The sequence below is a fragment of the Neopelma chrysocephalum genome, unplaced genomic scaffold, assembly GCF_003984885.1.
Source record: "Neopelma chrysocephalum unplaced genomic scaffold, ASM398488v2 Primary Assembly neopelma1_25, whole genome shotgun sequence".
Classification (NCBI taxonomy): domain Eukaryota; kingdom Metazoa; phylum Chordata; class Aves; order Passeriformes; family Pipridae; genus Neopelma; species Neopelma chrysocephalum.
Window position 1 is genome coordinate 31591538 of NW_020897694.1, and position 27949 is coordinate 31619486.

General features: G+C 39.4%; 1 protein-coding gene and 1 long non-coding RNA gene across 5 annotated transcripts; one reads left to right on the plus strand and one right to left on the minus strand.

Annotated features, from left to right (window-relative positions):
* Nucleotides 1-143: 143 nt before the first annotated feature.
* On the minus strand, nucleotides 144-3173 carry LOC113963554. Its single transcript, XR_003532856.1, has 2 exons — nucleotides 3056-3173; nucleotides 144-626 (listed from the first exon to the last, which is right to left on the minus strand). It is a non-coding gene; the product is annotated as an uncharacterized LOC113963554 (long non-coding RNA).
* ASMTL (acetylserotonin O-methyltransferase like) lies at nucleotides 3035-27949 on the plus strand. 4 transcript variants are annotated; one of them, XM_027674787.1, is made up of 14 exons: nucleotides 3035-3185; nucleotides 4182-4313; nucleotides 6016-6063; nucleotides 6654-6718; nucleotides 9273-9334; nucleotides 11412-11520; nucleotides 14654-15080; nucleotides 16826-16988; nucleotides 18743-18927; nucleotides 20882-21011; nucleotides 22118-22261; nucleotides 22804-22926; nucleotides 24563-24652; nucleotides 27699-27949. In XM_027674787.1, the coding sequence occupies exons 1-14, from the start codon at nucleotides 3093-3095 to the stop codon at nucleotides 27911-27913; spliced, it is 1986 nt and encodes a 661-aa protein (XP_027530588.1). In that variant the 5' UTR covers nucleotides 3035-3092; the 3' UTR covers nucleotides 27914-27949. The 4 variants fall into 4 exon arrangements, with proteins under 4 accessions (XP_027530588.1, XP_027530589.1, XP_027530590.1 ...); XM_027674789.1 differs by lacking the exon at nucleotides 3035-3185 and adding an exon at nucleotides 3203-3325; XM_027674788.1 differs by lacking the exon at nucleotides 24563-24652.

The window sequence follows — 27949 nt, forward strand, 5'->3', positions numbered from 1 at the left end:
AAAACATGTATTTCAATAGGTTGGTGGGTTTGTCTTTTAAATAAACAAAATCGCTATTTGTCATGTAAGTTTAACAGAATAAAAAATTTAGTAATTACCACTCCTTAAAAATAATAATCAAAGAGTCATACCTAATTTTCTTCACATGAAAAACCTCTTTTATTGGTTTCCATTTTTGGGCATTGTCTGAACTTTCATGGAAAATTGTTGATGAATTGTTTATATTTGAAAAACAAATTTAAAAGTTCGTAAAACATGAGTGTACATATTTCTCTTTCATTTATTTATTGGTTTATTTATTTATTTTACTTTCAGAAAGTCTGTTGTGCAAAGCAGAGGAGCAACATACAAGCAGAATTCAACCAAGGGAAACAAATCTTTCTTGTCTTACTCTTCAGTTAATGGGATGCCACACCTAAGACAGGGAAGTTATGTTGCATCTCTAAAGGCTGTAGAGGTGACTGTAGACAGATCTGCATTTGTTCCTGTCTGTCAAAACACGCTGGCAGGAACAGAAGGTGTTCTTTCATGTCAAGTCTCTTCTTTATACATTTACATGGGTTGGGATGGAGTCACAATTTCATTGCTCCATTGCAGCTTCACGCCAGTGGAACTATACTGGAAGACTGAATAAAGTGAGGAAAAGAAGAAAATTGAGCCTGTTGATTTGAGATGGAAAACTTTGCATTATTCTCTTATTTCTCTGGAGTGTCTGATTTTAGTTTACCATGCTTGCTTATATCCCACACAAAGCAAGGTGTAGTATAGAAAGATGACTCTGGATAAGAAATGTGCCCCAAATTCTAGGAACATCCATACAATTGCAATTTCCCTTTCTCCAGAAAGGGTAAGTATTGCAGTCATGTTGAAGGTGTATAAGAATTAGGATTTACACTTCTTAAGTTAAACTTGCAGGATTGCAACATTTTTTCAAGAGGAACAACTCCACATCTTTGCCCTATGTGCGCCAGGAAACAGGTTTCTGTTACCTGATGAGATCCTTGTCCTTTTATTCCAAATTATATTAGTATCATATGAAAGACACTCTGGTTTTCATTTCTGTAGCATCTTTCAAACCTCATATTAGAAAGGAGCGGTTTCACAGTTCACAGCCCTGAAAAGGAACAGTGAATTTGTTCTGACAGGCTCTAAGACAACCATAGACAATGTGTGCATGTCTGCCTGCTGGCAGTGCAATACATGCTCAGCCTTGGTGCTGGGGGCAGCTGGGGTCACAGCAGCCTCACCTCCATTGGGCTGTCAGATTTGGCAAGCCCTAACACAACCCATGGAATCACAGAGTGGGTAAGGTTAAGAGGGATCATGTGCTTCAACCTCCCTGCTCAAGCAGGGCCATCCTAGAGCACACTGCACAGGACTGTGTCCAGATAGTTCTTGAATATTTCCGGTGAGAGAGACTCCACAGCCTCTCTGGGCAGCCCGTTCCAGTGCAGTCACCTGCATATAAGGAAAAACATAAGTTTTTCCTTATATTCAGGTGGAAATTCCTGAGCATCAGTTTCTGACCGTTGCCTCTTGTCCTATTTCTTGGTATCACCGAGAAGAGCCTGGCTCCATCAATGAGACACATGGTCCATGATACAGTTGTCATAAGATCCAATTATTCAATGCAAACTTCTGTTTTAATGACTGGATATATTTTTAATGCTAGAGGACACATTTCACTTTTATCCTAGCCAACGGAGAAAATACGCACCATCACATTATTGGCAAGTTATGGGAAATAAATCTCAGTTTTTATGTTCTTTTTCTACTACTTTTTCTACTCGCTAAAAAGGGCATAAACACTCAAAAGGATACAATTAAAATTTTATAATAATATGACAGGTGATGATAATAATAGAATCATAGAATGTTAAGGGTTGGAAGAAACCTTAAAGATCATCTAGTCCCAACTCCCCCATGCCTTGGGCAGGGTCACTTCCCACTACCCCACGTTGTTCAAGGCCTTATTCAACCTAGCCTTGAACACTGCCAGAGTTGGGGCATCCACAACCTATCTGGGCAACTTGTTCCAGCATCTTACCACCCTCACAGTAAAAAGACTTCTTCCTAATATCTAGTCTAAATCTCCTCTTTCAGTTTGTACCCATTACTCCTTGTCCTATCACTACACACCCTTGTGAAAAGTCCCTCACTGGCTTCCCTGCAGGCCCCCTTCAGATACGGAAGGCTGCTGTGAGGTCTCCACACAATCTTCCCTTCTCTAGGCTGAACAGCCCTAACTTTCTCAGCCTGTAGGGGAGGTGCTCCAGCCCCCTGATCAACTCCATGGCTTCCTCTGGACTTGCTCCAACAGTTCCATGTCCTTCTTATGTTGGGTTTCTTTTTGACCTAAGAAATGCATGATAACACCTCTTTGCAAAATACTTCATGCCAGCATTAGTGGAGAGGAGGAGATGGGATATAAAACACGGCTCCTGTGGTGCGCACCGTACAGGTGTGCACTGGTGACCCACACCTTGAGTACTCAGGGGAGACCTTATCGCTCTCTACAGCTACCTGAAAGGAGGTTGGCCTCTTATCCCAGGCAACAGTAGAGAGGACAAGAGAACATAGTCTTAATGCTGTGCCAGGGGAGGTTTAGGTTTGACATTGGGAAGAATTCCTTCACAGAAAGAGTGATTAGAAATTGGAATGGGCAGCCCAGGGAACTGGTGGAGTCACCGTCCAGGAGGTATTTAAGGAAAGACTGGATGTGGTGCTATGGTCTAGATGACATATGGTCTAGAGTTCGTTCATAGGTTGGACTGGATGTCCTCAAAGGTATTTTCCAGCCCAGTTGTTTCCGTGATTCTGCGGTTTAAGCCCACGCCAGGTAGTGCGCAGCCGCTGACCGGCGCAGCTGCAGCCTCCCAGGGGAACACCCTTGCCCTCACGGCGGGGCGGCCGCCCAGATACTTTTCCCACCGCCAGACGCCCACGGCCGCCAAAGATGTGGCCCCGAGCTTCCCCTTTCCCCTTCATTCACCGGCCCGGCTCCGCCCCGCGGCCCCGCCGCCACATAAGACCGTCGCCGCTTCCCCGCCCCTACTCAGCGTGCAGCAGGAGGCTGAGGATCCGCGGCAGCCATGGTGTTGAACCCAGTGCTGGGGAAGCTGGTCAGTAAGCGGGTGGTGCTGGCAAGCGCCTCGCCGCGCCGCCAGGAGATCCTCACCAACGTGGTGAGTGCGGCCGGGCAGCGCTCGCCTCGCCCGGGTCGCAGTGTGCGGGCAGCGGCCGCCTCCAGCTGCCGGGCCGGGCCTGCGGGGCCCGCCCGCTCCCTGCTCCATGGGATCGGTGGGAGCGGGCCGGGGGGAGCAAGGTAGCCGTGTCCTTTCCGTAAAGCACCTGTGGAACGCAAGGAAGGCCGTAACTCGTCGTTCACCCCGTTCAGCCCCTGCGGGGGAACATATCGGCCTCGCTAGGCAGGCCGCGGGAGGCTTTTGAATAGCATTTCGGTATTACCCATCCAATTTAGATTGCTTAGTGTTATTATTCTTAATAATTCAACTGAAAAATTGAACTTAAATGGAAAAAATAACTTCACAGTACGAATATTTGGAGGAGTGCTGAGGTTCAGGCATGTACTCAGTTGTTAGAAACCGAAGGTGCCTGTTGGATGTAGTAAGTTCGCAAGTGTAACCTGGAAACAAAAAATGGAGGTTTTTGTTTTGTTTTTTTTTGACAAAACCATACAGAAACTGGCTGGTGTTGTTTTCTCTCCATCACATGTATAAGGACATGTAAAGGCTGGTAAAGCTCCTGTAAGACTTTGTTCTGCTGTTGCATAAGTGCTGTAGATAGATTCAATTAAAAAAAAATCCACTGGTAGAATACTCTGTTTATGAAGCACATAAGTTTTATACTGTTAGTTCTTTTAGGAAAAGACTGATGAAATTACTAGTGCAATTAGCTTCTAATAAATAAGAGTAAGATCAAATAAGCACAGCGGTTTAGAAGTTCTCTCTGACTGCTTTTTTGTTTGTTTTGTTTTGCAAATTATTTGTGTGGGCTAAACACTGTGGTAGAAGCACTGTGTTCTTCCCCCATGGGTTTGCCGGGGGAGGTGTGTTAAAGTGGAAAGAGCAAGAAGTCAAATTTGCCAATTTCTTGATATGCCTTGTGAGCAATATTTAATAACAAGACCGGATTGATTGCATCACTTTCCTCTGTTACAGGGCCTGCGGTTTGAGGTGGTTCCATCCTGGTTTAAGGAGACACTTGAAAAGTCATCTTTTGCAGCCCCTTTTGAGTATGCTGTGGAAACAGCAAGACAGAAAGCTCTTGAAGTAGCAAACAGAATGCATGTAGTAAGTTACTAGCTATTTTGGCAGTGAGATTTTTGTCTTTAAGTGGTGCGTGTTCCTGTGACTTATTTTGCATGCACTGCTTAAGTGACCTCTGAGTCCTTTTTCTCCACCGAAGGTGATTTGCCTAATCAAAATTCTCCTGCCTGCAGTTCAGGCTTTCCACAAACTGCAGTAGCCTGCATCTTCTGTTAGCAGCAAACCTACCCTTGTTTGGGAGATAGTTCCTTTGAAAAGTCAGGTGTGTGGCTGACCTAATTCCAGGTATTTGTTGATTGTGAAGACAGGCTATGGAAAAACCCTGATGTGAATCCAGTGCTTTGCTGTAGCTTTCGCTGAACAGTGGTGACAACTATAGCTCAGAATTTGTGAGTATAGAAATACCAGAAGAAAGCAGAAAAAAAGACAAATTCTATTCTGGGCAAATAAACACTCAGTTCCATTTTAAGAAGGGAGAAGTTGATGTGCCTTCAGATTCTGTAGACAAGAACCTAGTTTTGTATCCTAAATTTTATCAACCAGTGATGCAGCTTAAACTGTCAGTGGTGTATTTGACTTATGACGTTGACTGTTTTCACTGTGTTTGAGCCATAAGGCTGTTGTCCACCAGAACCTATTTTGAAGTCTAGCTGATTAAATCCCACAAAATGCACCATAATAATTTCTTAATAATAAAGCTTTGAAAGAGAGGAGTATGTTTGTTGATGCTATACTGGTGGCAGGAAAGGAATATTGAACACTTTAAACTAACTGTGTTGTCAGAGGTCACCATTCTTCAAATCAAATATTGCATGATCTCTAAAGTAAATCGTTACCCAGTTTTCTGTCAACTACTTTTCAGACAATGATACAACATTAGGAGAGTGGATTTTAAACCCAACCTCATTAAATGACTTACTTTGGGCTTTCATTGCTAAACACTATGCTGGGGATAATGCTCATTCAGTGGATTTCGAAATACTTCTTCATACTAGTTTTAGACATCATTTAGCAATTTAAAGCACATCAACAGCAATTCTGTAGAAGAATTGCCTCCCTACAAATGTTTTAATGTAATGGTCACAGTTACAGATAGGTTTCCTGTCATGATGTGTTAAATAATAACTATATACCTGATAACATGCAAGTAAATTAAAACTCAGCTGTTAAGGACAGATGCAGTTTGAAGTCAAGAAAAAGCTAAAAGGAATTTTTATATAACGCTACGTCTCATTACTAGAAAATGAACTGTATATGTTCCCTTTTGAAAGAGATAAGTGAAGTGTAGCTGGAGAAGATGGTTTTTATTTTTCAATAAAACTTGACTTGGAAATGTGATCCCAGAGGGCTGTATTCTCTGGCTTCCATACTCTTCCATACACTGGCTTCCATAAAGGCACTTCCTTTAAAGGAATTGTCTGCCACCTTGAGGATCAGGTTGACTTTTGTGAATGCCTTTGTTATTTCCTGGATGCAGTTGTGCATTAGCAATGTATTATTTGAGCAAATTTGTGATGCGAGAATAGGCTGTTCAAGCCTCAGTTTTATGGCGATATGAGTGATTGCTATTTTCTACACAGTGCAAAAGAAGAAATTGTCTTGTTTTCAGATCAGTGTAGAGCCCTCCTTGTAAATCAGTAAACTGATGTTTTCTTACTGTAAATTTTAAAAGATTTCTACCTATTCTGACGAATTATTATTATCTTCTTTCTTTATGCCTTTGCAGAAGCATATGAGAACACCTGATGTTGTCATAGGAGCAGACACTATTGTGGTAAGAAGTCTTCTGTGTTTTAGCATTATTTTATGACAAATGTAGGAAATACTTGTATCTTTATAAAGTTTGAAAGCTGCCTTCACTGTGAAGTTTGTGTTTCTAGATGTGTCTTTTTTCCCAACAAGGTAATTTTTGAAATCTTGAGAGCCAGAGGCCTTGCTGCTGGTTTTGCAAACACTAGTACTGCATAAGTATTGCCTTGAATCCTCTAATATGTAATGGAAATCCTGTTCTCAGGCAACTGTTGGCTGTCGAAGTCCAGATCGTGTAAACTGTTCGGTGTTGTGCCTTGTAGAAGGCATCATTTTATACCTGTCATCTCCACAGAGATGGTGCATGGTTAAGGACAGAAAAAGTTGGATTGCCCTTTTGTTTGAGAGCTGCCAGCACTGGAGGGGGTAGAGTGTGACACTCATTATGTGCTTGACCCTAAATTACCTCTTCTACCAAAATATCTGTGCTTCTTGCTCTACTCAGTAGACTCATGTTTGAAGCCCTGACTGAAACCATGGTTTAAACATAATTTCTGACCTCAGTTTCTGAAAAGTAATAAAAAGCAGCGCATTCACTCTGTCTTTCTGTTTTAGTCTGTGGACGAGCAGATCTTGGAGAAACCAGTTGATAAGCAAGATGCCTATAGGATGCTGTCAAGGTCTGTAGTTTTAAGTAAGATTCCGAGTATGTATATTAAACTGTTTTCAAAGGAGCTGTACAGATTCCTTGATGTATATGAGAATCTCCATGGACACAAATTTTTCAGTGATTTTTAAGCAGAGTAAACCAGTTCTTCTACTGAAAAAGTTAGACCTGCTTTTATGTTACCTATGGCTGCTTGCTCTTGCCCATTCACTGTAGGAAGCTGATCAGAGACATAATGAACTGTTTTGTTTTCACTTGGATTGATTTTCAGAATCACTTATCACAAGACTCTGTATGCTTCAGCTGGTACAGGATAGGGAGATAGGGAGAGAAATCACTGTGGGAAGGAGGACGGAACCATCATAGCAGTGGTTTGAGGCTTGAGATTTAATGGAATAATGATAGCGTATCTTGGGTTGGAAGGGACCTTAAAGATCATCTAGTTCCAACCCCCCTGCCATGGGCAGGGACACCTTTCACCAGACCAGGTTGCTCAGAGTTCCATCCAGCCTGGCTCTGAACACTTCCAGGATGGGGCAGCCACAACTTCTCTGGGCAACCTGTTCCAGTTCCTCACTGCCCTCATAGCATAGAACTTCCTCCTAATATCTAATCTAAACCTACTCTCTTTTAGTTTGAACCTACTCCCTCTTGTCCTGTCACTACAGGCTCTAGTAAAAAGTCCCTCTCCATCTTTCTTGTAGGCTCCCTTCAGGTACCGGATGGCTGCAATTAGTATTACACATACAAGAAAGTACATGATCATATGAGTTCATGGACAGTTTCTTTAAATTGTGTAGTTTGATGGAAAGAGATTTTTCCTCCTCAGTTAGTGTTCTCCATAGTTGGTAGGCTGGTGGGGGTTTTGTGAGGTTTGTGCTTTTTTCCTACTACAAGCTTAATGTTGTATTATAGCACTTTCTTTTTTTTTTAAAGATACACTAACTAACTCTAGTCACCTTTCTGAAGGATGAGATGTGAGGAATCCTCAGATCATGCTTCTGTTTTATTGGGGAGTAGAGGAAGAAAAGGTGCACTGCTTGTTTCATCAGTTTACATTATAACTCAGACGTCTAAAAAGTGAATACAAGTGGCTTGATGGTTTTTTGAGTTTTTTTCTGTAAGTGTATATAGATTTTTTAATTTTTTTCATTGTTGAATGTTTGATCCTTTGTGGCATGTTCAAATTTAAAAGTAATTTTTTGAAACAAAGAAGGGCTAGCAACCTGTGTCATTAGTAGGAGATTCAAAAAGGAGTCTTGTCTGGCAAGAGATTTTTCACAACTGTTCTTGCTTGAAATTATGCCATGTCCAGCTAATTAAATTTTTTTTTCCCCAGAGCCTAATCTACTTCTAACATATGCAAATGTTTGGGGTTTTGTTTTGTTTGTTGTAAGTTTAGGTCAATTGATATAAAATGCATGTAATGTTTAGCTTTTTAGAACTCCAGGAAAAAATGCAGACAAGATGATACATCTTTGCATATATCCAAGGTGTCAGATGAAAATTTGCACACACTGTTTCATCTTACAATTCAGTGTGGAATCTTTGGGGGACACAAAGAGTGTGAGATGCTTCTGATCACATCCAAAAATATTCTGGCTAATCACTGAGGCTATTCTTTGAATAGTCTCTTCAAAGATTCATGTTCACTTGCTATTTATTATACTTCTATTGCTGAGGCAGTAGATTAATGAAGTCCTCAAAACTAATCAGCCACAGGGTGGCACTCCAGAGCTGCTACGAGAGGGAGTGAGGGGAAATGGAATTTGGATTCTCTGCTCTCTGGCTTGCCGTGGGATTTCTGAGGGCCAGTCTGGATGAAATGAGAACATATGCTCTAGTTCCCTATCACTTGCTTAGTCTAACTTGCATCATCTAGCTATTTACTGCCAGCTTTCAGTGAAGATGGCTGTAAAGCAGTATTTGTGCCGACTGGTCTTTTCTAATGCATTTGAAATAGTCACTTTCCTGATGTACAGTGAATAAACTGATACCATGGACTACTTTTCCAGTACACTAGAAGTGATATTTTGGAGGCTTGAAATAACTGAAGCTTTTGATGGTGGTTTTTTTTTTGTTCGTTGGTTTTGTTTTGCCCATGTCTTTTCACCTATATTGAAATGACTAAAATAAAATATATTTGTTCAGGGTGCATATCAGACCCATTATCATAGAATCAGCTGGGTTGGAAGGGACCTCTGAGATCATCAAGTCCAACCCTTGATCCACTACCACCATGGTTACTAGACCATGGCACAAAGTGCCACATCCAGTCTCATCTTAAAAACCTCCAGGGACGGAGAATCCACCACTTCCCTGGGCAGCCCATTCCAATGCCTGATTACCCTCTCTGTAATGAATTTCTTTCTAATATCTAACCTAAACCTCCCCTGGCAGAGCTTAAGAACTTGCCCTCTTGTCTTACTGATAGCTGCCTGGGAGAAGAGACCAACCCCCACCTGAGTGGTATATTAATATAATGGTCTGTTTCTCAGGCTGTAGCAATGTAATCACGTAGAACATTTCATAACACTGTTGCTTAATGCACATCTTTTCCCTGACAGGTTGAATGGGAAAGAGCACAGTGTCTTCACAGGAGTGGCTATTATACATTGCTGCAGTAAAGGTATGTGTATCATTTTGTTAAAACTTGGTATTTGCGTTAGAAGTTATTCTCATAATGACTTGTACAAGTGAAAAAAAAAAGGATGAAAATGTTTCATTTACAGTCTGAATTGGTTTTCTGTTCAAGAATTACCTTATCAAAATATAAATAAAACCTCCCCACAAAAGCCAATCTTCTTTCTGTATTGAGTTTTCACGCAGGAAGGAGGATTACAAAATACTATAGACTTTAGAAATACTGTCTCTGAAAGCTGTGAGACTACTTGAAAGACCGGTGTAAATTGTGGGATTATTCTAAATGAAATTCAAGTAAGGCACTACCAAGTGTGAGACTGAGCAGAAACTGATCCATATTAACTTGATTCCTGTGTTCTGTTTCCACTGGCTGATGAATACAAGTGGTTGCTGTTATCTGTAGTTACTTCAATTTTCAGTAAATAAGGGCAACTTCAGAGCCATTTTTAGGGCGTGAGTAGAGGAATGGCTTAATGGCTCAGATGGGTAAGGAACTGTAGGGAGCAATACATCAGTGTCCTTTATCAGATAATTTATAGAGTAAGCAAGTGATTTTTATGTGAACTGTACCATTAATATAATTTGAGGAGCGTTTGGGGAACATTGTCTAATAATTATGCCAATATTCCTTTTGTAGAGCTTTTGCAGGGATCATTTTTCTGACATTTCACTCTTACTTAGATAAAGTATTTACAGTTTTTAGTATTTTCTGGATTCATTGCTTTTAACTCTTGTAAAATAGAAATAAAATCAGTAACCCAGTACCCTTACTAATATGCTAGTACAGTAGAAAGAGAGCTGCTGCAAAAGAAATAAAATATATTATCAAGGGGTTCCTGGGAGCAATCCAGCAACAATAATATTACCTTTAATTGTTTACTGTAGGAAGAAAGTTAAAGTGCACACAATTGTAGTACTGATGCTATAACGGCACATCTCATTTAAAACTTGCAAATTTTATTCATCATATTCAGATGAATAAAAATACTGTAAATCTGCATATTTCCCAAGTGATGCAATCAGTGGAAGGATTTTCTAGAATACATTTTTAGTTTTAGTTTATAATTAAAATGCTTTTGTTAAGTACCACGTATATATTACAGATGAAATTTCTATCCTAAGCTAAATGGGGTTTTTTATCAATACTGAAAGATGTAGTAATCTGTCTTCACGTACAACAATTTTCTTATTTCATCTGGTTTATTAAATGTTTGGGGTTTTTTTCCATACTAACACCATTAGAAGTTGGTTAGTATTTTCCTCTTGTTCTGTTCTGTGGATCTTCCATACTCCTCCTCAAGAATTTCCACTCCTATCAAGACAGTGGTAATAGGAGATCCTGACTTTGGTGTTTGTAGAAAAGAGCAGAGAGAACTAATAACCTGTAATGTGCACACTCATTTGTGCAAGGTTGTTTCCTTTTGAACGTGTTTTGGAAAAGCCTTCACCTGGAACGATACCAGATTCAGTGTACCAGGTGCAGCAGGGTCCATACCTACGTGTTCAGTACTTTATTGCACCTTCCCTCAACCACTTCTAGATAGAGAGGTCTGAAATAATCTTGTCATTTCCTGAGAGATGATAGTAAAATGTCAGTGGTGGTTACTGATGGGATTGCTGGATGCCTGAGTCTGCAGTGCAGGTGCAGCTGCACGTTCCCACTTTTATGACAGCTACATATTGAACTATGATGTGTTGTTAAGAGTTCTTTGACAGCAGTCATAAAGTTGGAAGGCTAGTTGTGGCCTTCTTTGTACCCAGTGCCAGATGTGTGTGCCAGCGGTCCATAAGTAGCTCTGTATAAGTATTATTAAAGAACACATTCCACATAGGGAGAGCAATCTGTTAGCCCCAAGACAGGACTGCAGAGCTTGGAAATGCAAGCTTTTACTGTTTTGGGGAAGTTATGAGTCCACTGTCCCTCAAGAATGTTATTAGTCATGTCATACATCTGTGTAGTATCTTTAATTTTTTCCTCAAGCAAAATTGTCAAATGATTACCAAATAAAACTTAGATGTTATGCTCTCTAAATTACAATTCCTGTTTCTTTTCTTTTCTGTAGACAATAAACTAGAGATGGAAATCACTGATTTCTATGAAGAGACTAAAGTAAAATTTTCTGAGCTGTCTGAGGAGCTCCTATGGGAGTACATTCATAGTGGGGAGCCAATGTAAGTAAGACTCTGATGCTATCACATGACATTTGAGAATAGGTCTTAGGGTATGTTATTTAGCCACCAGCATAAAGTGTTTGGTCCTGTGAAAAATTGCTTTATGTGTACGATAAATGATAGCATGGGTGATGCAAAGTGAGTATTCTCTTGTTCTTCTCTAGAGCTGTCACTTCTCCAGGGAAAATGAGATACCTTCTTAGAGCCTTAATATATTTGAAAAGTGAAGACTGGAAATACTCTGGATTAGAGCAAGCACTCATGCAATATATATTAATTCTCTGTTAGCAGAGGCATTCAGGGATCTTCAATACCTGAGATAATACAACTTATGTATGTTCCTAAGCCATAACTGTCCTTTAGCTTGTGTTGCTGCTACTCTTGTAATATACTAGTTACTTATATATGTAGACAGCATATACAAAGACAATATACTAGACAACAGTGATTCCACAGAAGAAACAGGATGAGAACAGAATGCCTAACTACTACTACGAAGATGAAGTTGACTAGATTGTTGAAAAAAAAAAAAAAGAGAAAAGTACTTGTTTGGAGACAACAAGGGAATGTGTTTGTGACTTAAAGAAAAGGCAAATTCCTTAGTCTTAGCTGAAGCCTAGTGAAGGCAGAGTTAGCATTATGGACTGCATATCAGGTGATCTGAGATGACCTTTAGTCTCTGTAATTTGAATTCTGACTGTGGAAGGATTTAAACTAGTGGTTTTTAAACTCATTTGTGCTATAAAACAATACAGTCATGTTTTACTGGGGAAAGAGAAACCAGTGTAGACTTTGGATTTATTTCAGTGCTTATTTGTAAATGAGGCATACTTTCTGAGCATGCAAGGGTCTCAGCTTATTGAATAGACTGATGCTAAATTGGATTATGCAGAGAAGAATGTTTTGACATTTGTTACAGCTTGTAACAGAAATTCCTGGGATTTTTGAAAGGTGATCTTTAGCATGCAGTGCATCATAAAGTAGTAGTTTGAAACAGAAATGACCATGGATTTTTAGGACGAATGTCAGGTTGAAAATTATTTTGGAATATTCTAACTATTTCCTCTGGAAGAAAATGTACTTTAGCAGTGCTTTGCTGCAACAAAATGGCTTGTGAGCAGCACTGGGTCGTTCTGTTAATTCTGCTGAACAGGGTGTGTGACAGCAAGGGTTGCTCAAGGACCAAAGGTTCAGAGAATATATTTAATTACTCTCTGAGGCAGAATACAATTGATCTTAGTTTATAAAATCAAGAGGATGAGAAGCATTCGTTCTGACTCTGTGAAGGAACTGCTAAATTTAATGTCCTCTTGGGTCTATTTCTTTTCCTGCTCACTGTAGAAAGAAGGCTGGACCATAGTAATCCTAACTGGTTTAGGCTTGTGTAATGAGTAGACTTAGTTTCTGCCAGCCTCTTTGACCCAGCTTTTTATTTTGTAATCTTTCCCTTGTGAACAACTTTCTCCCCTCACAACTTGCAGTGTGAGGATCCAGTGTGTTTTTTGGTAGCTCTTCTATTTATGGCAGTGAAACAAAAGGACTGCACTCTGGGAAAGAGGTGATTACAGAGGGTGGAACTCTACAGTTTCAGGCTTAACTGTGAAGTAATAAAATGTAGAATGTAAATGTCCTACTCAGGATCCAATGCCAGAATATAAAGTTCTGTAGAAAAATAAATAATATGTGGCCAGTTGGGTTAATGGTCTTGCTGGGATATGATACTACTGCTTTTGATGGTCACAGTGTTTTTTGCCTCCCTATGAGCATATACAAAAATGACTTCACCCTACTGGTCTGTGACTTCATTTAAAAATGAAAAGACATTTTAGTCATTATAATATTCCTAATTTAGTTGGTGTAAGTCTTAAGAATATTATAAAAGAATAATTTAAAAAATGACAAAGCTATGCAGTGGTGCTTAAAATGCCAGATAAAAGGAAAATCCCTGTTCCCCAACTTATAGCAATTCAAAAATTGCATTTGCTGGGATACCAATTCTTGTTTCTTTTAGGAAACTATTAGAAAGGAAATCTGGAAATAAGTTCTAAAAATGTAAAGAGCTGTTTCTGATCAAATCTAAGGAAAAATTTGCAATTATTCTTTTTGTAGTAACCTCCTTTCACAAGCAGTTTGTGTAATTCCATGCTACCTTAAGTTAATGGATCCAAGAGTGACTGACCTTTGGTTTAAAGCTTACTGACGTAGGCTTTCAGATTCTGCTGTTATGTAGGAAACATACTTTTAACTGCCTTCTTCCTTCTACGCAAATAGTAAAATTGTTGGGTCTATTGCAGCTTATCTGCCTGTATGTATTTCCAATCCACACTGTGGAATTTGCATAATTACACCTAAAGACAAATTAGATTTCCAGGGTTACTTTCTGTGCACGTACATTCCTGTGCCAAATTACCAGCATTACCATGACATCTAAGAGCATAGTGTTGTGAACCACAATTCTACTCATATCTTGGATGGATGTGCAGGAGTTGGATAGGGCTGAATGGAATGTAGTGGAATTTGTTTGAATAGGTTGCTCCTTCACAACAAAGTCCTGTCTTCCCAATCCTCATTTTAGGTATTGCTGTGATTTGAGAACTGCAAGATGCATTCTACAGTCATTTTAGTTCTAGGATGCTGTCTTCATTGTGAGCTCCTTTGGGACCTGACATATTCCTAAAGGCTTCCTTTTCAGCCTCGTGGAATAGGGTGAGGGTCAGCATGCATCTGAGTGACCCAGTGGCAGTGTTGGTCTCAGTGACTCTTGCTGTTATCTTTTTGGTAGCCAGGTCTTGGGGAATGCTGGGTAACCTGTGGCAATACAATCAGCTGGTGTAACCTCCTGCTTAGGTGACTGTGGCAGTTGGGCTGTCTGAAGCATAAAGACCTTTGGCTACTCACCCTTAGCAGAAATACTGATTGTTATATTTATCTTGTGATTTATAAATTGAAGTGTTGATCCTAGTTAGTAGATTTAATCTGCCTCTAACATGAGTACACTATTATATATAATATCATTATATATTATATAATCTTTATTCCAGCTTCTGCCGTACTGGTGGATTTTTTCTGTTCTGTGTTACCTTTGCTCTTAACCCTAATTAGATATGTGTTGGTTTTGCTTTCTCCTCCCCAGGGACAAGGCGGGTGGATATGGTATCCAGGCCCTTGGTGGAATGTTGGTTGAGTATGTCCATGGAGACTTCTTGAATGTGGTGGGATTTCCTCTGAATCACTTCTGCAAAAAGCTAGCAGAATTGTACTATCCACCCTCTAAGCAAAATGTACAACATAAAAAGTATGACTCTATCCCTTCTGTGGACACTTTTGAGAACCTAAGTGATGGAGAAAGTGAATCTTCAAATTTCACAGAGCACAAAGGTGCCAGTAAGTTGGACAACAGTGGGATGCATTCCTCAGGAGGTGTTTACACTTCTGAAAACAGTTCTGGTGTCAGAACTGGTTTTACAGTACCTTTGGAAAATCAGAATGGAGTGTCACAAGGAGCACCAAAAGTTCCATCTAAAATTCTAGAGCTGATGGATGGTTTTAGGGCTTCAAAGGTAAGGAAAAAAATAAGACTATTCATTGCATTGCTGTCTGATACGATTGTTTCATTGGGCTTCAATACGTACCAGGTAATATGAAATACTTGAGCTGGGGTAAGAATGTATTGATAATTAGAAAAAAAGGACCACTGAAGTTCTAGAGAGTCTAAGATAGCTGAAAGATAGTTGGGTGGGGGTTTTTTATTTGCTTTTATCTGTTCTGTCTGTTCTATGAATTTTCAGTTACCCATTTGATAATTTTCTCTGTCGAGCTGAGAGGGAAGTTTTGTGGGGTTTTGTTTGTTGTTTTTTTTTTTAACTGATCAGAAGAGCACAACCAAGCTGGAATTTATATACTCTGCAAAGAAAGCATTTAATATGGCTAACTTACCTGACTTAAACTGTGACAAGAATTGTATATATTATATTTTCTTTCTGACCTTTAATGCTTAGCATTAGAATTCTGTGGAAGATCTTAATTTTTTTATTGCCTCTTAAGGATATTGTTTTTTAACAACCTATTTCATGTTCCAGATGTGTTTAACTGATAATATCCATACTGTATCTGATGGTCGCATACTCATAAGAGCTCATGAACAAAGTCACATGCTCTATGTAGCAGGCAAGCATGATAAGAACTGTATTGCTGGACATTTTAAGTACCCCAGGTTTTCTACTCTCAGTGTAGTGATGACAATAGTGAAGAAGGGGAAGAAGAAATGAACAATGATCATTCTAATAGATCACTGGTCTCCATCAAGTCACTTGTGCTTTAGGAGAAGGTGGAAAAAAAAGTGCTAAAGTGACAATGAAATGCAAACTTGGAACTAAAGATATAATGAATTTGAGGGGTAATAGAGGGAAGTTAATCTTTTCCTCTATTTAATTTTTATTAAGCAGAAGGTCAATCCATTTCCTTGATTACCATTAATTTTTAAGAACATTATAGTTGCTTGCAGTTGCAAAGAAATGCATTCTATAGTTGCTGTGTGCCTTCACTCTTGAGCACTATATAAATTTCTTGGTTTTAGGTGTTTTAACTACTTTAGAATCCTGAAACTGCAAAATTGCAAATTTCAAACAAAGAGGTATATATTATTACATCTTATTAACTTTCCTCTCTGGTTTAGTTAGCATATCTTTACAAGTTCAGCTAAGGTTTTCAGCTTAGACCACTATTGCCCATGGGCTTTTCTTCACCATCAGGCACTATCTGTTCTCTCATCCCCATTCATATGTATGTATCCTATTAAGTTGTGATGTAGTGCAGCTGCGCTGTGAAGGTTGGTTTTTTTTTCCCCTTAATTTTAATAAAACAAGGACCCATATTATAGCAACTGAATCTGTTGCACTGTTTTGTAGAGAGTTTCAATTCTATATGTTTTGGGTAAATCAAATTTAATTTGATCTTTTGGTATTGGTTCATATGCTTAAGAATGTTTGACCTTATGGAACAGTCTTATAGATGAAGGTATGCTAGATATATGAATAAAGAAGTGATCTTAGTGCAGAATCTTTAGGTTGCATTCCAGAATATTTTGAGTTCCCTTCTCTCCTAAACACTTTTGCTAAAAAATCTGTTATCAGCTAAGATACTGAAACCCCCTGAGAGGGAAAGAAGCAATTTTTAGGAGTTTGTTAAGCTGTGTTGCACTTTAAGAACAGTAGTTGCGTAGAATAATTGTAGGCAGATTCTTTTGTTTCTTGGTTGCAGTCTTTTAAACTCAACACACTGTAACAATTTTTTTACCTACATGTAGGCTCTGCTTGTAGCCTCTAAGCTGAAGATATTTGATCATCTGAAACATAAAGGTCCAGCGAAGGCTATGGATATTGCAAATGAGATTGGAACCTCTGTGTGTGGAACAGAAAGACTCCTTGATGCATGTGCTGCTCTTGGATTACTGGGGAAGACACCACAAGGTGACTGATTAATCCTCCCTGCAACTCCATATAACTGAAAGACTATAGGATCAGAAGAGATGCTTTGAAGGTTACAAGTCTAACTTGATATTGTGGGTAACTTGGATTTGGGGGAAGGGGGAATGGATGTTGCTCCTTTGCTTTCATTATCAGTAGCTGGAATTGGTCCATGTTGGGGCAGGCTTTATGCAGCAAACACATTCAGGTGTCCTTTGTGGAAACCTTAGATCGTGTTTGCTCTCTGGACATAGTACTGAGCAAGTATCTAAGAAAAGGTTACATGGACAGTCCCAGGGAGCAGTGTAATAGCTCAGGTGTGTCATCTGCATTTGGGTCACAACAACTCCCTGCAGTACTATGGGCTGGGGGAAGAGGGGCTTTAAAGCTGCCCAGTGGAAAAGGACATGGGGGTGCTGGTTAACAGCAGATAGATATGAGCCAGCAGTGTGCCCAGGTGGCCAAGAAGGCCAATGGTGTCCTGGATTGTATCAGAAATAGTGTGGCCAGCAGGACCAGGGCAAGGATCATCCCCTTGAATCAGCACTAGTGAGGCCGCACTGCAAATCTTGGGTTCACTTTTGAGCCCATCATGACAAGAAGGACACTGAGGTGCTGGAGTGTGTCTAGAGAAAGGTAACAGAGCTGGTGAGGGGTCTGGAGTACAAGTCTTATGAGAAGGGAGCTGGGATTGTTTAGCCTGGAGAAAAGGAGGCTTAGAGAAGGCCCCATCACTCTCTACAACCACCTGAAAGAAGACTGTAGCAAGGTCAGAGTTGGTCATTTTTCACAAGTAACAAGCAACAGGGTAAGAGGAAATGGCCTTAAATTGTGCTGGAGGAGATTTAGGTTGAATACTAGGAAAAATTTATACTCTGAAAGAGTTGTCAAGCATTGGAACAGGCTGCCCAGGGAAGTGGTTGAGTCACCACCCCATGAAGTATTTAAAAGGCACGTAGATGTGGCACTTGGGGACATAGTTTAGTGGTGGATTTGACAGTGCTGGGTTAAAGGTTGGACTTGATAACCTTAGAAGCACTTTGGTGGAAAAGACTTTTATATTTCTATCTAAAGTAATGGTCAAATTCCGTTCCCTGCCGCAGCAGTGCAGTCAGAATTCAGCAGAGAATCGGGATTTTAATGAGAGCTCTGGAATGTGTCCTTTCATGAACAACAATCTAAATTTTAGTTCCCCTAACTGTAACAGTCCTTGAAAGTCTATGTAGGTGAGAGAGTCAGTATTAGGAATAACTTTTTCAGTCCACACTATGTATTTCTAAGTTTCCATATATATCATTTACATAGTAAGACTTGAAATGGTTGAGTGCCAAGAAAAGGAAATAAAGGAATCTTTTTAATTTGGTTAGAGGTCAGACAAAGGCAAAACTGGAGAAAGCTTGAATTTAGGGAAGAAGAAGCCATAATCTAAACAAAAATGCAATCAAGGATGAGGAACTTCTAACACTCTCCTTTGAATATTAGGTATCTGAGGTACTCAGATTTAAAATAAAAATAAGTTAGTGTGTATCTATATTTTTCAGCATCTAAATTCTTTTTAGGAATTAAGTACTTGCTCCTTTCAGAATGACAAGAGTTTGGGAATTCTTTACTTTTTATGCAAAATTTCTATTAATAGATCATAAGATCAGGATTTGCTAGCTATTTAACAGCTATGCAGGAAAACATGCTTTCAGATTTTAAATGACAGTTGTAAAGTACTGAAACAAAGCTGGTTACAATTGTTTTCTTCCCATAAGGTTACAGTAATACAGACTCAGCAAATACTTTCCTGACCTCAGATGGTGAATACTCGCTTCATGGCTACATTATTCACTCTAATGATCACCTTTGGCCTCTCTTTACAAACTTGGAGTCTGCTGTCAAAGAAGGCAGCAGGCAGAACCATCGAGCCTTCGGAAAGAAAGCAGAGGATTTATTTAAGGTAATAAAAACTCTCATTAGTATCAAAGCCAGCTGTGAGGAGCCCAGAGCTGATCTAGAGGCAAATGGAGACTGTGCTGTCTCAGGAAGTTTGTCAGTCTCAGAACTGGTAGAAACACAGTGCAACTCATGAGTCCCAGGCTTCTGTTCCCTTCAGCTTTAGGCTATGAAGTGGTAGAGCAGTTATAGAACATATTGGGGAAATTCAAGCACTGATAAAAATTCTGTCTGAAGTGTTGCCCATCCCACAGTCACACTCACAGAACAACCTCTAAGCCTGTTTAATTTACATTTGTGTCCTTTTTATAAAACCAATTAGTACCTTATCATACATGCACTCCTTTCATATTGGGTGCCAGTCACTTGATACTGATGTGCATCCCATTTGGGCTGTTCTGACTGTGTAGTCAAAGCTGTTTTCTGTCAATGTAGTGGAGAAGAGATCTAATCTCTGTTATGATGGTTTGTAGTTTTGTATATGCTTCAAGCTGCTGTATGTTGCAGATAAAATTGTAATCCTTTTCACCAACTGTTTCCATCTCTCTGGCATTCCTTTTCCAATACTAGCCCAGGTGCATGCGTTCAGACTGGAGAATCACTTAGGGTTATAATTAACCTAACTTGTCAGTTACCCATCTGGTGAAGCAGGTGTCAGAGGCAGGAGTTCATCTCTGACAGCAGTGCTGGCTTAAATTGTGTACTTCAGACTACATCCTGAGGTTCTTAATTTGTATTTAACTTCTAGATGGTGATGAAACCAGCCTCCTAAAGGAGATGTCTACATCCCTCATGTACAGTTGATGGAAGGAAATAAGAGCTTTTGGAGACTTAGGAAGGTCTTGTTAACCTAATGTTAGTATTTAGATTACTGGTGAACAGAAACTCCTTTAGGAATCATTCAAAGGGTTCTTTAAAGGGAGTTAATATACTTTGCGTTAGAAGAGGTGCTGCAGTAGATGCCTAAATTTATATACTAATTCAGTGATTTAATGAATGTGAACTGGATCTCATCCTTTGTTACACACCTGGATTACCAACTTGCCTTCACTTGAGTGGTGCCTGTGACCAGTCTGGACCTGGGCTCTCTATATGTACAGGATAGTATGTCTGAGCAGAAATACATGAGCTGCCTATGGCTCTGTGCACACCACAGCCTAGAGATTCTTCTATTCCACTGTAGCCACAAAACCAGCCATAACTGGTGAAATCTGTGTGAAAGTGAGACATAAAGGGATTCATGCAAATGTATCATGTAATGAGATTTTGATACTGAATGCTTGCTTCTTACCTAATTAAAAAAAAAAAAAAACAAACAAAAAACACAACAAAACAAACACACAAAAAGCCAACAAAAAATTGTATGAGCTTTAATGTTTCAGATTTACATTATAGTCCAATTATCTGGTTATTTTCCCATCATGGGAGAATAAATGTCAGAATTAAATGAAAGCAATTTGTGAGTATGTCAAGAAGAAGGAATACTTGAGGTTGTCTTTCAGTCTCCTGAATCTGCCCTTTCAAACAGTTTAAAGTCTGCAGACATCTTACTGTGGAACAAATGTGTTAGTAAATATATGTGAAAGACACAGTACTTCTACAAAAGGCACTTTTCAGATTACCTCTTTTTCCTGCTATGATGCCCCCGCTCCCATGGGTAAAAGTGTTGAATTTAACAGCCTTTGGGAGTTCACCAAGACCCGGTTCAAACCAGACAAGTTTGTCTTGTGAGACACGCTGCAAAAGATGTCTGTGATCAGAATTCTTGAGGGGATGCAAAAGTCTGCTTTTCACTACAGTAAAACAACAAAGGACTTTCATTAGCAATTATTCAATGGCACTTTTAACTGATCTTTTATTTTTAGAATTCTAATGTTCATAGTGTGCACCTACTGTCTTGGTTGTACATAGTTTTAGATAAATAATGAAAATCAATTTCAGGTTTTTTTCCTTTTTAGGACTATTATCACAGCCAGGAGGGAAAGCAACGTTTTATGGCTGCCATGCACAGCATTGCTCACCTGACAGCAAGAGACGTGGCTACAGCATTTGATCTTTCACGGTTTAAATCTGCTTGTGATTTAGGAGGTATTGCTTGTAATTGAACTTGTGTACAAATTAAAAGGAAAAGCTTGATTTCAGTTCCACATTTTATTACTTAAAACATATGTATCATTTTTTCACTAGAACTGTAGTAATATTAACCACTGTTATTTTCCTGGTGTTGTAATGTCAGAATGAAGGAACTGAGTGCAGCTAATTGAAAGCAGAGTTACCTAAATGGTATTTGAGTAGTTTGAAATAAGTGAATGCTTGTCTCAATCACTTACATACTGACACAGCTCAACACAGAAAATAAGATAGTTTGTGGCTCAAGTGATAGAGCATTGGGCTGGGAGTGCCATTTAAGCTGTGTTGTTGCTCTCCTTTGACACGTCCAAGATCTTCAAAAGTAATGAAAGTAGTGAACCACTCTTATTGGGGTGTCAAACTTGAAACACATCACTGCTAGAACAAAAGGTTTTGATTCTTTTTGGTTTCTTTTGTTTATTATTTTAATAATATCTCAGATGTCCACCAAAATGTTGAAGACCAATGGTACACCTGAAGAAACTCTTCTTGTTAACACCCTTTTTTGCTCTGTGCTTGGAGCTGCACAGAGGGAGTGTTATTACATAGGGAAAGATCCACTGAAGGAAGAACACTTTATTTAGCGCCTGGGGAGAGGGACAGCATGTCAGAGGAATTAAAACAATACTGGTGCAACCTTTGCCACTTTTGCAGATACTCCAACACTTCATGATCTTTATCCTTTGGTACACTGGAGAGTGTTTGTCAAACTTCATATACTGGTGCTTTGTAAATTCTAAACAGTTGTAGTGCTCTTTGTCAACAAATTAGAAGCCCTTGCCATTTCATTTACACCTTTTTGCTCCCCGAAAAAACTCTGAGGTACTGGTATCAAAGGTCATATTAGCAATTCTGTATCAGTAAGGAGTCATGCCTGCATTCCCCAAGCTTTAAAACATTGTTCTAACCACCAGGAAGTCCTATTGCCCATGTTTAATTGTGGAGCTGACTGTCTACCTCTAGTTCTGATTTGATGTCTCTATTTTATATACAGCCTTGTCCTTAAAAATGCCTGAAAATGCTGGGAGAAAATACTTGATTTGACTTATTTAAACTTTTTACAGGTTGCACTGGAGCTCTGGCTCATGAATTAGTACAAATATACCCAAATCTCAAGGTCACAGTATATGACCTTCCAGAAGTCATTGCAAACACCTCTTACTTTCAGCCTTCAGGACAACACACAGCTCCAGTGACATTTGTATCAGGTAAATGTAGCGCATGATCTTTTGAATCATTTCTGTTATCCTGAAGCACAGAACAGGCTCTTTTGCTGCTGCTCCAACCCCAAAAATGGATCTTAGTACAAGACACTGCAGACTCACCCACCCTAAGAGGGGACATTGTATTTTTCAAGTCTGCGAGGATAAAAACAAACCTGCTGTTATTGGAGAATGTGGATAAATAAGTATGAATTAGTCATTTTTTGATTAGCTCTGGGAGCAGAAGTTGCATGTCCTCAGGCATTTCATTTCTAGGCAAGATCAACATGGTGGCTGCAAAGAACTTTGTCTCCTTCCTTGCTTTAGGCTTGCTCTCCATTCTTATGTTACAGAATTCTTACCTGTGATCTGATCTCTTTAACTAGGCTTTCCTTATCTGCAAATCAGAGCATACATGTACCTGTTTGTTCTTGTTACTTTCTTTACCTCTGCTGAAGCTCCTAGTTCCTCTGCAATATTTTAATTTCATTTTGTAGGAATATATTCTGTGGTTTCTGTAGGAATGTAATAACTTTGCTTTCCAACAGGTGACTTCTTCAAGGATAATCTTCCAGAAGCAGATCTTTACATCCTTTCACGTGTTCTTCATGACTTGCCTGATGAAAAGATACATGTGCTGTTAAGCAAGATATCAGCTCTTTGTACACCAGGTAAGTTTTGGGTTTTTTTTCATCTTGTAGAATTAAAAGTGAATGTTAATGTACCTTTAATGAGTAATCATAAGTTCATATTAAAAAACCATATTTCTCTGTTCAGTCATAGTAGCCTTTGCTTTAATGTCTAGGCTTGCATTATGGTAATACGTACCAAGAAAAAGAAGGAAACAAAACTGCAAGTAAAACTATATATAAATAAGCTTTTACTATAGATGCAGGCTTCACATACAACTGTATCATCTCCCTAATCTCTGACAGGCCCAGTCTTTCTTACTAAGCCCTATATCATCAAATAACTAAGCATGGGCTTATTTCTAGACACAAAAATGGTCTAACTAAAGTTCCTTTAGTTTAATCAAGAAGCAGTGGTTTTGCTGTCGTTTTGTTGTCTCAGTAGTGCCCAGAATATGGTCAGCTGGCTGGAGTTCAGTACTACTTAATGCACACATACCATGAGAAGTATGTAGCCTCTTTGACTTTCTCCTACATTTGAATCATAGAATAGTTCAATTCAGTAGTTCCAGTTAAAGTTGGAAGGGACCCATAAGGATTATCCAGTCTAATTCCCTGCTTCTTGCAGGACTAACTAAAACTAGATCATATGACTAAGAGCATCGTCCAAACGTTCCTTGAACTCTGTCAGGTTTAGTGTCATGACCGCTTCCTGGGGAGCCTGGTCCAGTGCCCAGACATGTTCTGGGTGAAGAACCTCTTCCTAATGTCCAAACTGAACTTACCTTGATGCAGCTTCATTCCATTTCCTCCTGTCCTGTCGATGGTCACCAGATAGAGGAGATTGGCACCTCCCCCTCCACTGCCCACCTTGAGGAAGTTTTAGATAGTGATGAGGTCACCCTTCAGCCATTCCTTCTCCAGGCTGAACCAGCTGCACCTCATAAATTTTGCCCTTGAGGCCTTTCACCCTCTTGGTCACTCTCCCGTGGATTCCCTCTAATAGTTTGTCCTTCCTACATTGAGGCAGCCAAAACTGCACACAGTATTTGAGGTGAGGCTGCACCAGCGCAGAGTAGACTGAGTAAATCACCTGTGTAGTGATTGGCAGTACTGTGCTTGATACATCTCAGGACACAGTTGGCCCTTTGGACTGCCAGAGCACACTGCTGACTCATATTCAGGTAGTATTAAAGATCAAAGGAGAAGACAGAAAGCAGAAAAGCCTGACTGCAAAGATCATCTGATTCCTTAATCCAGCTGTAGCCCTGAAGTTCATTTCAGAGGAGAACATTCAAAATAAGATCTAGGCCATAAAGTATAATCTTGATTATAAATTAAAGTAAATTGGGGGTAACTGTATTAATCTTTTTATGGAAAGATTTGTGTATGACAGATACTTAAGGGAGTTGTTTGGTTCAAATGAAAGCAAGGCTCAGTTCAAGAGTCAGGCTTTATTGAACTTTATTGAAGTGGAGACAGTGCTCTAAACTCTCCCTTCTTTTTAACAGTAACACAGTTGCCTCCAGGAAGAGATTACTGAAAGTAAAGTTCTTTCACTGATTTCCATTAAAAGATTAGCCTGAGGGACCTCTAGAACTGTCTCTGAACAAAACACTAAAAACTTGAAGCTAAAAATACTTACACTGAACCACTTTTGGTTGTTTTGGAAATGCAGGAAGTGCCTTGCTAGTGGCAGAAACTGTGCTTGATGAACAGAAGACACACCCTTCTAGAGCTGTGCTACAGTCCCTCAGTATGACTGAAGGCAAGCAGAGAAGTGGCTCAGAATATAAACAGCTACTGGAGAAGTACAGGTTCACAGATGTACAAATTAAGATCACAGGAAACTTATTAGATGCTGTTCTATGCTTCAAAAAGAGTCTGTCCCTGTAGTATGCCCAGAAGCAAAGTGGGATTTTCACCCACTTGTGCAATATACACATCATCAACCAACACCTGTTACTAGTTTAGGATTATTTTGACCCTTTATCTGAAGCAGAGTTATTACAAAAAGTTGTACTGCAGCTTTTGCAGGAGTGAGTTCTGTGCATTTTAAAAGGTATCTGGGGCAGGCCAAAACTCCTGTGTATGAAATACCTTAATGTCCAGTTCTTTTGGCAAGTTTTTGGACTGTATTAAGCTTAGACTTGACATATCTGTATAGCATGTCAAGTTAAAACTTCAAGCTTGTATTGAGCCACATTAATACCTTAGTTTTTTGGATCTTAAAATAGAATTCTCCTTCTGCGGCGTATTCAGTGGTTACTGCTCATTTTTATCAGAAATGAAAAAAATTAATATGGTGCTATCTGTCTGAAATTGGGGATGTTAGACCCCTTTTTATCACTGTTCTGTGGGACTCTACTCAAAAACATCTTAAGGGACACCCTTTTAAGCATTCTGTCTGCAAGCAAAAGTGAAAACAGGACAAAACTCAAATGTGTTCCTACAGCAGCTATAACATCACAAAGGAACTTCAGTGGCCTCTGACCTCCAGCCACAGTCTGTACGCATACAAGTTGCAGTTCAGTGCTGTTCCTATTGCTTACTATCACTTTTGGGGTTTTCTGAATATGATTGAATGGCTGTATATGTTTTCTGTCTCATTACTTGAGATGAGTTTTAGGATTTATGTATAAAACCTCTTATGAAAATTAAAAATAAGTTTCTTCATGCTTCAGTCATTAATTGGAGAAGTATGTGCTGCATCTTATCTCTTCAAGTAATTCGTCACTATCGTCATCTCTCCTAATGTTTATTTTTTTCCTGATACTTCATTGATATTTATGTTTTCTATTTAACATATACTTTGTAGTGGAAGCCTCGAAATTAAAACTGTACTTTCAAACTGGCTTTCTTCTTTATCAGTTGTGAGTTTCTTGCCTGTCACACTTGTACAGCAGTAATCCAAATAAACCAATCTGAAAGAGGCTGTGGCAATACTGACCCACCAACCTCAGCAAAAGAGAGAGCTGATGAGCAAGGTCAAGAGTTGCATCTGCCTGGATGTTACTAAATCAAGAGTTACTTTGCTCTTTGAGCGCTGAGTAAAGGAAACGTGCTACAGTGATTCAAATCATCAGAAGAAACATGCCTACTACTTAGCATTTCAGCTGTCCAAAATCAGGGAAATATCAGACTTCTACCACACTGAGGTTTTTAATTCTTAGCAGGAGGGTTTTTTTAAATGGAAATTTGACTGATCTCATCTGTACAGACATTTAAAGATAAGGCCAAATATTCAACAACTGAATAAATTTAAAGTGTTTCTTTTCCATGTTGACTTGAAGCTTGCCAGTAGCTTAACAGGGTTCTATACTGAGGTTCATTCCAGCAGTCAGATGTTTCTCATCTCATACTTAGTCATAATGCTGTTCTCTAAGCTGCTGTAAGCTATTTGAGTCAGAAAGTTTCAATCCTAAAGTTAGCCTGCCTATAACTGTCAGACTTTAAAACTGTGCCCCTAAGTACTATGTATCTGACTGTAAAATTTGAATAGAATGTTCTTGGTTACCACACAACCTCAGTGTACTTTATGATTAAAGCACAACACTCCATACACATTAAGCATTAGTCCCTTGGGCATGGTGTCTGTGGTAATGCACCACGGCTTTGCACTCTCAGGATAATTAAGCATTGGAGCAGGTGGCCCAGAGAGGCTGTGGAATTTCTGTCCTTGGAGGCTTCAGCACGTGAGAACAAAGCCCTGAACAAGCTGAGCTGACTGTAGAGCTGCCCTGCTGGGAATGGGAGATTGGACTGGAGGTCTCTTGAGGTCTGTTTTAGCCTCAGATGTTCTATAATCATTTGGTGTAGCCCAGTCACCTGAGGAACTATAAGCTCATCTTCTCTCATTAATATCCAAAATGAGTTTTTCAGTTGCTGTGGAGAAAGCCAATAACTTTTGCTGACTGGTAGAAGGGGTGGATTTAATGGTCTAACACTGAAAATATTTCCTAAGCAATACGCATAACTGAGGAAGATTTTCAAGACATGAAGGAGGGGGTTAGGTTTTAAACCTTCTAGTCAGTTGTTAAATATCTGAGGTGTATGAGTAGGAATGGCTCTGAGGAGATTGTCTTAAAGATCTGAAAGATATGAATGTTATGCATCACTTAGTAATAAAATCACTGTAAACTGCTGTTATTTTGCTCTTAGTTGGTGGCCTCCTACCCCCACTGTGCCAAAAGAAACCACCACATAAGATGCAAGGCCAAAAGACAAATAAGTAAAGCAATGCTTGTTTTGTCAGTAGCCCTCTCTTGGCTTCCCTTTCCCCTCACAGGTCTGAAGATGGAGGAAAAGACTCTGTGTAAACAGGAGCATTTAAGTTCTGTTATCATCCTTAGGTCAGTCCCACCACAAAGAACTCAGTTCCTACAGAAATAATATACACAATATATTGTACAGAAACATTGACTTCTCTGTTTCTATAATGTTCGCCATCCACTGCTTTGTCTGCTTGGCATCATTTCAATATGAATGTGAAGCAGCAGTATATCCCAAAGAGAAGCAACTTGATTACTGTCCCAGTTTTCCATAACCCTCATGCCCAATCTACAGAAGTCATCCCCTTTTCCCCTGAAAATGGACACACAACTTTGACTTGTGTGTGATCACTCCATACCGTGAAAGGGAATTTCCTGGGGTTTGTGAGAGGAGTGGATAATTCATTTAATAGTAGAGCAAATCAATAAATGATAAAGGAAGTCACCCGTGTCTTGCAGTTTGCATCCCTACATATGGTAGCAGAAATTTTCCTGCCTGATAATAGATTAGAACTGTTGTATGTGGTTTTTTTTTTTAATTAGGCTGTGCAATTTTGGTGGCTGAAATGGTGTTGGATGATGAAAAGAAGAATAGGAGCACAGCTCTGCTGCAGTCTTTGAACATGCTTGTGCAGACAGAGGGAAAGGAGAGAAGTGGCTCTGAATATCAAGCCTTGCTGGAACAACATGGATTCACAAATGTCAAAATCAGAATTACAGGAAATTTGTTAGATGTCATTCTCTGTGTTAAGACGTAGAAAAAAATGGATTTAGTTAAATCTGGATGTCTTCTA